General features: G+C 33.1%; 1 protein-coding gene across 3 annotated transcripts; it reads right to left on the bottom strand.

Annotated features, from left to right (window-relative positions):
• Positions 1–4,955: 4,955 nt before the first annotated feature.
• Positions 4,956–11,257, bottom strand: LOC121130263 (kin of IRRE-like protein 3). 3 transcript variants are annotated; one of them, XM_040726023.2, is made up of 9 exons: positions 11,030–11,257; positions 9,482–9,790; positions 9,064–9,393; positions 8,737–8,997; positions 8,058–8,678; positions 7,843–7,993; positions 7,290–7,473; positions 6,333–6,386; positions 4,956–5,567 (listed from the first exon to the last, which is right to left on the bottom strand). In XM_040726023.2, exons 1-8 carry the CDS (start codon positions 11,064–11,066, stop codon positions 6,381–6,383), a joined length of 1,899 nt encoding a protein of 632 aa, XP_040581957.1. In that variant the 5' UTR covers positions 11,067–11,257; the 3' UTR covers positions 4,956–5,567; positions 6,333–6,380. The 3 variants fall into 3 exon arrangements, with proteins under 3 accessions (XP_040581957.1, XP_040581956.1, XP_040581958.1); XM_040726022.2 differs by lacking the exon at positions 6,333–6,386; XM_040726024.2 differs by lacking the exons at positions 6,333–6,386; positions 7,290–7,473.
• Between the last annotated feature and the right edge of the window lie 555 nt (positions 11,258–11,812).

The raw sequence follows: 11,812 nt of genomic DNA, 5'->3' as shown, positions 1-11,812 counted from the left end.
ATCTTGGCGCGTCTGGAGAAGAGGTTGTTTACTACTCCTCACAGGATTGTCCAGTCTCTTGAGGCTTCCATCAAGAAGGAGTGGGCTAAGCTCGAGTCTGACTAAGTAGTTAAGGTGTGCAAAGAATTTAGGCTTCATATTGGGTCAAGTATTAGAGCTGAGGGCTCACATATTGGATACAAGTTGTACAGAGTACTATTTCAAATGATTTTGTAAAATAAATATCCTCACAGAATCGGTCACTTTAATTTTACTATTGAAAAAATGAATAAAAATATATTCCATTCTAAAAAATGTCTATGTGAACAATAAATCCATATAGGGGCTTCAACGGGACACAACGGGAAATTTGCGACAATTCCCATTCTGGCAAACATTCTAGGAAAACTGTAGAGTTGTGAGCCATTCTTACATGCAGATATATCGATATATAAAATGGAACACTCAATAAATAATCATGAGGAATCAGCTCTGTCAGAATCTGTGAAAGATCAGATACATAATTCATCCATACAGTCGCAGAATTATACTAAAGCAACGGTATATTAAAGCAAAAACATACTCCAACAACAATTTGGGAGGAATTTATCAAACGTCATATCCCACCCAATACGAGCTTGTCAATACTGCCACTGTATGGGAATCTAGAGTTGCTCTTAAATATACATTGAATGAAAAGAAGCCCTTGTCAACCTAAAAGAAAGTTTAAAAAATGTAGTTACAAATAACACTAGAGAACAACAGCGAAGTCAAATGATTGTTACAATATTTTGAGAAAATAACGACTCAGAACGTTCAATTTGTTAATTCTCCTCTCTTTAAAATTCTGATACGCAGTTTACTTGAGAAATAAAATTGATAAACCTAAAGCCTATTCCTCATGTAATAGGGGGCCAACGTTTTTTGTGTGTTATTAGTGGATATTTTGTTAAAACGAAGACTCGACTTACAGAAATAATTCTACTCAATAAAAAAAGAACCATCTTATGTTTATAATTTCACAAAATAATATTTCACTAATTAACATGTCCAGAGTTAGTAGAGTGTTGGACTTACTTTTCACTTCAATAAATGAGGGCGGAGCGTCCATTGTCCATCATGACGTCATTGGTCTATTTGTTCTTAATGAACTTATCACTTCTTTTATTTATTAACAATAGAGTGTGCGTTCATTTTGACAATTTCTGAATCTTTTTAAAAAGATAGGGTATTCATAGTATGGCTAGAAATTGTTGAGAGGCATATTTGATTACTTAGTTGGTATTCAGTCGATACTTCATTGGAGGAATTTAAATATATACTTATACACATGAACCAGAGGTATTGTTTTTTTTTTGTAGTGATACAACGTTCCGAGTGGCCCTTTGACATCTCAATACTTTAAATTTCTAGCTTCAACAAAATATAAGTTATTAATTAATTATAAAATTTCAACAAATTTAATACTATAAATAGATGTTTGTCTGAGCTCTGTGAATCATTAATGTAGCCAACCTTAATGAGAATGATGGCTTTCAGGTGAAGGCGGAAGGCCTGGTTACCGCTGAAGATGTAGTCCTCTGTCATGACGTCCCAGTGATGTTAGACAGGGTCTTTGATGGGATTGATGTTTGGTTAACGGGCACTGCAGCCCCGACATAAACAAAAAAGGGGTTATTATCAGGGCTTTAGGGGGCTGAAAGTGTCAAAAAGTAGTTTTGTAACACAGTATATTGTTTTCATTCATTATTGGTGTCAAAAGGGGCCTCTCCACCCCAAAAAGGCTATTTTCATACACTTTTTTGAAAGCTCTCTGGGCAGTTTTGTGTGAAACCCCGAGATTTCATGCATAGGCAATTATCCACTTGAGGAGATTGGCATAGGCTGTTGTTTTATTCCTCTTGGTCCAGTTTGTCCTTTTGGACAAAACCCTTCTTCCTCTCTAACGCATCACACTTGATGACGTGATAGACAGTGGTTCTGCAGACGCCCAGTGTCAAGGAGTGCGTGGATAGAAATTCGTCAATCACGTTCATGTGTCGTTTCCTCGATTAGAGAGATCAAGTTTGTTTAGTTATTTTAATAAATTGTTTAAGCTTGAATATATCGATATATAAATTAATTTCAACTTTCATCAATTTTTGTATTAGAAAGGGTTTAAATTTCAATGACCCCCCGGTATTTAGATGAGAATCTAAGGAAGATTTAAAGTTTTATTTTTTTGTATAATAATAAACAAAATATTGTATAGCTGAGGTACTTTACATACATACCGGGTGCAGATTTTAAATCCGGAATATTTAGGCTATTTCAAATCCTCACCCTATTAATGGATTATAGTTTTGGATATTCGGTAACATCAGAGTTTGACTGGTAAAATACGTAAATATTTTTAAAAATACAAGCATTAATAAAGTTATCTAGCGATCGAATTTTTGAATACAAAAATATATAAAAATACACAATTTGATAGAAATTTGAGGAAATTATCGGAGGTTCTGTGTTAATCTGTTTACTATTTCTATAAATAATTAGACGCACTGGTTCTTATAATAAATATTCAAGCTAATCTTCCCTATTTTAGGAAACAAATGTTTATCCATTCTCCTTATTTAGTTTTAACCTATAAAATATATTTTTGAAATTCACTGTTTTGTCATGCAAGCTAGAAAATATAAATATATATATATAGTCTTGGATTCGACTATTACTCTAATTACAAAAAAAACGTCACTTTACTCAATCCAACATTTCAGAAATTGAATCAAACCTGCACAAAATATTCTTTTGGAATGCTTAACTTCCCTTCAAAAAATTGAGTTTAAATTGTAAGTGAAACGCCTAATATCACTCATAAGGATTGTAATAACTACTTTAAACACTTTTTTTCTCATTTAAAGAAGTGTTGAGGTATTCAAAAGAAGAAAGCAAATAATTCACCAGATGGAAACCTGAAATTGATAAACTCAAAGGATTCAAAATTCTGAGGATTTTAAGTGACTGACTTCAAAAGTCCGGAATATGCATTTTTTCTATTAAATATCAGCTGTATATGGTAACAATATAATTTTTTTCATAAATAAATAAAATACTATCAGAGTAGGAAACAAGGCTTTAAAGTCTCAACATTGATTCGTGTGGATCATACTCACACTGCAATTTGGAGGCTTATTGGGAGTCTCCAGGAAGACTCTCTAGAGCGTCAAAAATAATTTAGAATGTGAAACGAACTTTGGAAGAATAGATGTCTAACTTATTATTTGTGAAAAAATTCTCAAAAACCATTTTCAGAGAAATTCACACTGCCATTAATAAAACAGTTATCAAACTTAGTAATAAGTTCATGGTAATGTTGAATTAGCCTATCCTTAGGAAGAGATTGAGGCACACTTATCTCCAATGTTGCAAAGGACTTTTAAATGAGCTAAAATCTACGCTTTATCAAAATGGGACCCTTTTTTCAGATGAAAAAAAAATAATAATAATGTAGAACCAGATCGGAACTGTCATAATGAGTACTTTATAAGTTTTGGAGAGATAACTGAAGCTGAAAGAATCTTCACCTTCACCTGTATCAGCTATGGTTCTGGACTTAATAGCATCAAATGGGAGTGTGGTACCCATAAATTAGTTCCCTGGGGGTATTAAACTTAAAGCTAATGACTATATTTATGTCCTTTCAGACAAATAACCTTATTTGGTGGCAATGGGTTCCTGCACACACGGCAAAAATTACCTCATTATTATTGACCGAAAAAATACATATCTGGAAGAAACAAAAAATGCCCAGCAAACAACCCAGATTCAAAAACCTCTTTGACTAGTAATTCTGGTTGCATACTTAGATGAAGATATTAAAAAAATGGATATTAGTAGCTGTTAATAAGACCTGATTTATAATTAATCTGGACTATATACGCAAGACTTGCATCGCTTTGTGAAAGAAGATCATCCACACAATCACGACTGATGGTAGTAAAATTGAATAGATATGTTTTAGACATCCTATGGAATAATTTGTTATCAAATATTGATATTTTAATAAGTTCACTTAGGCGTTTGAGGAATTTTTTTTCACCAAAATAAGCAAAAAAAAGCGCTAAAATTTTGAAAAATAAACACCCAAAATATCAAAATTGAGCAATTTGTAGAAAATACAATTTTATAGCACCAGGTCCAAGTAATTACTCTTGTTTGAAATTTATCATAATTAATTATGCAATATTATATCCACAAATCGAATTTGGCGCAAAAGTATTGTTCCTTTGTTGGAAGATTCAAGGGGAAATATTCAATAGTCAATTTGAGCAACATTTTCCATTCCTCTAATGGCCTATTGTGGAAATCTGCTTCCCTCAACATCCAATCATCTTTTCATAACACTAATGCGGCATCATAAACATAGTTTTACTTCCAAAAAGAGGGCCTGATGAAGGAAGATTTTATACCAGTTGAGAGCCATTTTCATACGAAACGGGCTTAACAAGCAATTTTACCTAAAAGGTCAAAGTGAGCAATTATTTGTGTAATTGCAATTAAAAATTCCTAACTCTAGTAATGAATATATATTTTCAAAAATATGTAAATATTTTAAACTGTTTAAGTTTCATGGTTCAACCCCGTGTCTTGAAATTCACAAATACTCCAACCCGAGCGACCTCCGAATGTTTGACTAGAACCAAAACCTTCAATATGACGAATTTCTGATATTGTTTTCCCACAAAAGTGAACCTAGCCCATTGCTGTACAACAAAAGGGTTGAATAAACAAACTTAATAACGCCAAAGAATGTTTACATATGAGCAACAATGGAGACTCAGGTCTAAACCGTCCTTGAGGTAACACAAACCATTATTTTTTTAGACAAGCACTAACTCTATTTACCAATAGGGTATACTTTTGTAATAATAATATAATAAAAAAACCCATAGAAATTCCGCAGTGGGCAATAATGAGTACCAAGTTCGGAACGGTTATTAAACTTCTTTTTTCTTTATTAATAGTAGTAGTATGAAACGAATAGTATATTATTTTTTCAACATATATAAGTACAAATAATAGTTAATCATATGTATTTAGAAAAAAAAAAATAATTAAAAAACAACACTGAGCCTCTAATTACATAGAATGAATTTCTGAATGAATATTTGACACATATATAACAAAAAAGAACATAAAAATAGCGAATGGTTTCGTGTTTTTTGCGACTCTTACAAAATAATTGGAATGAAAAAATCATAAATAAAAAACGGGAAGCAAAATAAGGAACTTGAAAAATATTGACGTCTTGAGTTTCTACAAAGATGGAACTATGTAGATATAAATGAGGAAGAGACCGCGGGCCCGTCAATAATACGCAAAATAATGATTAGAAAACACACAAACAATTGTATACAGAGACAAAATTATACATTAATGGATCGAAGTACATCTCTTCGGGATTTTTTCTTCATAGAGCCATAGTTGGATGTCTTTGGGAAACAGAGATCATTGTATGAGACACGGGATATATTGTGTAGTTCTCCAGAAGATGAGTCAGTACGGTTTAAATTTGTTGAGTGAGACACTAAATCTGGACGCAGGCTCTCCTAAAAATTAAATAAGATTATTAGTTATTCATAGCTAATAATGACTGGTTAATAGATAGGTTTTTTTTTAAAACCTTTTTAAGAAATATTTGATGAGGGGTAGAAGGGAATATTTGTCATTTGGTATTTATTACCTATACGAAATTGCATGTTCCTAACATGTCATCTTTAAGTTATTTATTTCACCAAAAATGGTTAAATCATTATTTTATTTTAATTAATTTCGATGAACATTATTATAACCTATAAAAAATGTTAATAAAGTTATTTGCTAAAGCTGCCCTTTGGAGTAAAAAGAGAGAATAACAAAAAAAATGTTGATCCTTCCTGTCTCAAAATATAAAAAAAATGGAGACATGCTATAGCCGGATCCTCCTATTTTTCTTAATTTTTTTTGTTCTATAGGAAAATAGTAGAAAAAAATCTTTTTAAACACTTTTTATAGATTATTAAACAGCTCTTTATCTTTGTATCTCTATTGAGAAAGTATAGAGTTTTCGCCTTTGTCATAATGGGATGGTGACGTACAACTTAAAGATGAACACGTGGGATACTGCAATTTGGCATAACATATTTGTCTACCATGGGAACACTTTTCGTAGTCGAAATTCTTAAAAAGGTTGAAAATCAAACACGTTTAAAGGATATTTTATAAAATAAAGTAAAAAATGAGCATGCGGTAAACGTAAAAAAATAAAAATGCTTGCAAAACTAAAGCAAATGATAATCTAACTACAAACTACATCTACTAAACAGAGATCGTACCTCCTGCCCCAAGCGTGACCTTTTACAATAAAGAGATGATTCCCCATATCATATCTAATAAAATCAAAGATAAAATCCGTTAGTTCCGAATTTTTTTTATATATAGTTATTTAACCACCCTCGATCCTATTTATAACGCAGTTACTGAGATGGGGTTAATAAAACCCCCAAAAATAAAACGTACTTAATTACAGGATAAATAGTTATACAACCATAATAGCTACGTTGTGTGTAGTCGTAGGTATGAATATACATGCTCAAAATACTTGTATGAGTATACAACATTGATTTTAAAATAAAGCCTTACTGTCAAATAATAATTTGTTATTCATACAGTAAAACCCTTACGAAAGTTCCATTATTTTATGCAAATTTATCAATCATATGAGTAGCCCATACGATTGGATGAGATTCCGCGATTGTACATATAATAATAGACGCGAACTTTAGAGCTCCCTCATGAAAAATGCCTAAATTGACGAATTTGTTCTAAAGAAGGCATGCCGAGGATGAATAAAGCACTGACTATAATCTGTTTTAATGTTTTAGAAGCATCCTGACGAGAGGTTTTGTGTCAGTCGTAGGACCAGTCCTTAAGACTCTGACTACTAGGAATAAAGTTGAGGCACGTCATCAAGGACCACACTATAAAAAGTTTTAGAACTGAAATGCGGAATCAACGTGACTGGACGGAACTTCCGTCTTCAGTCCTAAACAAAGATCCCTCAAAACAGTATTGAATTGTATTCTCAATAAAATGTAGATTCAAAGGAATAAGAAGCCTTTTTATGTATCTTGGGGGTGTATAATATTATCGTTCATGAACAGAAGGGTAATCCACGAAGAAGAACCGACCCAGTCCCGCATTTTTTTTAATGTTCAAAACCCTTGTTTTTCATCATTGTTGAAGTACATAGTAGTTATTAAAAATACAGATTGGAAAAGATCTATCCTTACCTTTGAGTCATTAAAAATGGGATCATTGTAATTAATATAAGTCTTGTCTTTCGAGAGATAGAGGGCATCTGGGGGAATAATGATGTTCTTTCTATTATTACTATTATTATTACGGGTATGCTGGGCCTGTTGTTGGGCGCTGGAGGTGTTACTACTGTGAGTCGACTCGATATCCGTTTTATCACTATAAATAAGAAATACAAAAAATAACAAAAATGACACTGGAAGGAAAATCAAAAATAACGGTAAAGCTTAAAAATGATCTCCCAGAAAACCTTATATACTATATAATGATCATCTCACATATTTTTATTTATTTGAAGGGCTCTATTGAAAATGCTATTGCGAAAGAAATAAATATATAATTGTTTTCTGGGAATTGAAAGCAAACACAAATAAAAACACAAATTCAATCACGCAAACAAAACAACAAACAGAAAGTCGTCATTAGACTACTGAATGGGCTAACAAATATTTGTTATTTGAACCCCTTTGTCAAATAAAGGAGAAACAAAATGATTTGCAAGTCACAAAAAATCAATCAAGGCCTTACCTTTCAACATCCTCAGTTTTGAGATCTTTGATAGAACGACAGCAGCAACACTTGTTGGCTTTGACACAGTAGATAATTATCAGAATAAGAATGAGAATAGTTAAAATGGCTCCTACACCAGCTGCAATCATGGATTCTTGAGGTATGTTCTCTGTAAAGGAATAAATGCCATTAATTCCTGACTCAAAAGAAGCAGGTTCCTGCTCCAGCCTTACCTCCAACATTCAAATGAATAATGTAGTTATCTGAGCCGTGGTCGTTAAAGACTTTGAGTTCATATGCACGACTATCTGAGGCATGAGCTCCGTTGATTCGTAGAGATGAAATATAGCAATCCTCTCTATCTGCCTCACGTACTTTTTCAGCAATGAAGCGGCCATGACCCGTTCCTGAAGCTAAAATAATGTTGTTTCCTGAGCCACTCAAATCTCCAAGATGCCAAGATCCCTTTGGAAGAGGATCTGCACAAAAGAAAGCCTCAAGTATGGCGTCCTCTCCATTTCGAACTTTGAGAGATCCTCGTGAGGAGGAGTAAGCAATCACTTGGGGTGCTCCCTTGACCTGAACCTGAATGGGCTCCGACTGAACGGCTCTCTCTTCTCCACGGATTCGATTGATAGCTTTACAGACAAACTCTCCTTGGTGATCATATGTTATATTTTCTATGAACAGGGTCTTGGAGTAGCCTCGGATAAGGACTTCTTGAGTGGGCGTCTTTTGAAGCCATTGATAGTGAGGCTCAGGATTTCCTTCTGCTTCACAGGTTAAGAGGGTTTTGTTATAACGAAAGGCTTGAATTTCCTTGTGGGGGCCAACAGAGAGGATTCGTGGAGTATCTAAAATGATTGATTATATTCATTCAATGATTAATATTAATTTTAATTATAAACTTACATTTTACATCGACTTCAACTGTAGAAGGCTCACTTAGGCCCAGACTGTTTTGAGCAATACAGCTATAAAGACCAGCAGTGTGACGAGTAACTGGGCTGAATCGTAGTTCTGAATCCTTAGAAAAAACGCCTTCGAATCCTTCTTTCACCCATTGAATTTGAGAAGGTGGATTAGAGTCTGCCTTGCAACTAAGTGTGATGGAATCCTTTCCTTCTTCTAAATATTCCAGGGGAGAAGTCTCAACTGTGACAACCGGTGGATCTGCAAAGATGTGTAACAGTAATGTTAATATTGTAAAAATGGGATTCATAATAAGTCTATACTTACAGTGAACATTTAATTTCTTATCGGCCGTCATGGGATCAGAGAGTGTAGGATGCTCTGAAATGCATCGGATCTCAGCATGATTATCTCTTTTATTCACGGGTAGGATGAGCTTTGAGGTGCTGATCCATGTTCGTGAGTCCTCAGCAGAGCGTGTATTTTCTTGAACATGTCCACTCTCAAGGGGTGATCCATTCAAGAGCCAAGAGAGGGTTGGAGGTGGATTACCTCCTTCAGACGTACATTCCAACTCAAGATCATCTCCTGCAGAGGATACAACTTCATCACTACGTCCATTACCAATGCGTCCCATGTAAATATCCTTGGGGCTCTCTGAAAGTGACATAATAAAATATATAGAAATTAGAGGAGATTTATTTTTTGTTCATGTTTGAATGCTCCAAAGGAAGCAAGGTCTCACCTCGTACAACAAGTTGAGCTCCATCTGAGATGAGAGAGTCCTTAGAGTTGAAACTAGATGCCGTGATTTGACACTGCCAGACAGCATCATCAAACTCCAAGCTTGCATCGTAGATTTTAAGAGAGCAGTCCCCTGTCTCTGGGGTTTTGTACCATTCATACTTGGATTTGTAGATACCCACAGGGGTACCATTCTTTTCCCAGCGACACTCACCAATTTTATTAGCAATAATGCATTTCATGATAATGGAACCTCCGGGATTGACTTCAGAGTAGGAGGGTTGTTCGATCCATTGTTGCTGGGAGTGAGCTGAAATGTAAAGCATAGGGGTGAGTATTGGCGCTTGAATGAATAAGCAGAATGGGACATAGATATTCATTCAAATTTTATGTGGGTTAACAAAAGTATATATCTTCTTGTACACACTTCATAAAAAATATATGAATACAATTTGTATTAAACAAACGAAAAAGATCATGTCAAGCATTATTTTGCAAGGAGAAACTTATTTGAAAGGGGTAGAACCTTTTATTCATAATTTCAAAACCATTCAAAGCCTTCGCCAATAACAACAACAGAAAATCGACAAACCAACATAACAAGCCGTGTTGTAAATCTTACGCACATTGTTATAAATGTTTTGTCAATTCATATGAGTAAGAATGAATGGGTATTTGAGTTTTCATGCCATCCATTTCCTCATTTTTTTGAGGGATCCTTTCTAGCATTTAGTTAAAGTGTCTAGAGATATTAAAATCATGAATAAAAAAAAGAATATCATAAATTGGCAAATTTTGAATGATTTCGAAATTTTCCAATAACTTTTTTTTTTTTAAGGAAACAGGCATTTATTAATGTCTATCCCATCTCAAATTTGATAAAAAGTTATTATACAAGCATGACCAGTTTGTATAACAAAAAATTAGTTAGATATCAATAAAAATTAATTTCTTAACAAAAATAGCAAAGAATTAAGAGTTTCTCAAAAGTGAAAAAAAAGGATTTTGTAGATAAAAATATCCTTGTAAATTTTTGACAGTATATAAATTCATTTTTCTTCAACTTCAAATACCGTGGTATTAATTTGATCATATTCAAAAATTTGAGGGTGGAATTTTATTGATGAATTTGGACAAACTTTGATATTTTAATAAATTTTTTATTACATCAATCAAAACATATTCATTTCATATTTGCAGATCAAATAACCAGATTATTTATTGTTCGATAAACATCCTTATGAACAAACAATCAAAAAAATAGGGGGAAAAATGCACTTTAGAAATCGGAAAAATTAATCTAATTGACTAATGATATATTAAGTAGATTATATATTAAATTATTTTCCGTCCAATATTCCCTTTAGAAACCCCCGAATCAAGAAATTCCCATGAACTGTGTTTGTTATTTGTTTGTGACTTGAAGAAAATCAATGGTTTTGATCAACAAAAAAAAAAAAAAAAAAAAAAAAAACTCCTTTCAACTATTTTTTTCCCCCTATGTCAATGTGGTTATTGGTAATAATGATAAATAAATAAAAGGTCTTACCTGTATGAAGAACGAACAAAATAACTAAAGCAATCATGGTTATTCGTAGTTTAATAAATATCAATAAAGTATTTATTTCTATGTCAAATTCAATATTTATAAGCAATACGATCTATTCAAAACGCACAACACTTTATCAATCAGTTGAAACTTCTTAAATGTGATATTTCATTGCATGTCCTACTCAGAGAACGCACGTCACGTAACTGAAGACAAACGGGGAAGAATAAATAATTGTTAAGATATATTTTGTGACGGCGTGCGTAATCTTACACGCTCGTCCAAAAACCAATGCGTGCCCAAATATTATGTCCCGCTTTCCACCTTTTATTTTTTCCTTGTGAAAATTTAATACAGATTTTCTTAACCTTACAAAATTGGATATTTTTATGACTGCAAAATGGAAATAAATATTTTGACAAATTTTATAATCATTTTTTCTTCTTCTTGAATGCATTGGATAAATGGATGAAAGGAACCTATTTGCCATATGGGGAGAGACATCCGTGGATCGGAGGGGTAATCGAACCACATATGGTAGAATGGGCAGAAATGATTGTATTGTAATTAAAATGAGGGTTCTTTTATGGGGGATTACTCAATAGGCTTTAAATTGTAAAATTGAGATGGTTTTTTTCCCATCCGTACTTTCAAACAGCCATGTAGCAATAAATATCATTATCAAACGTAGTGTATCAATACGTTCTTATTTATCGGATATTGAAATAATATTTCGTCAATATATTATTTTACTAGGGGTTGTACATACATAAGTATTCATTT

Source organism: Lepeophtheirus salmonis, chromosome Z (genome assembly GCF_016086655.4).
Source record: "Lepeophtheirus salmonis chromosome Z, UVic_Lsal_1.4, whole genome shotgun sequence".
NCBI lineage: Eukaryota > Metazoa > Arthropoda > Copepoda > Siphonostomatoida > Caligidae > Lepeophtheirus > Lepeophtheirus salmonis.
The sequence above is the reverse complement of the archived record's forward strand: the minus strand, read 5'-3'. Positions and strand labels throughout refer to the sequence as shown.

Coding starts and splice junctions, on each gene's coding strand:
- LOC121130263 (XM_040726022.2), bottom strand. CDS start 11,066: ATGATTGCTTTAGTTATTTTGTTCGTTCTTCATACAG. Junction 7,994..8,057: donor TATTCATTTGAATGTTGGAG/GTAAGGCTGGAG, acceptor ATTCCTTTACAG/AGAACATACCTCAAGAATCC. Junction 5,568..7,289: donor CCATTTTTAATGACTCAAAG/GTAAGGATAGAT, acceptor TTTAATTTTTAG/GAGAGCCTGCGTCCAGATTT.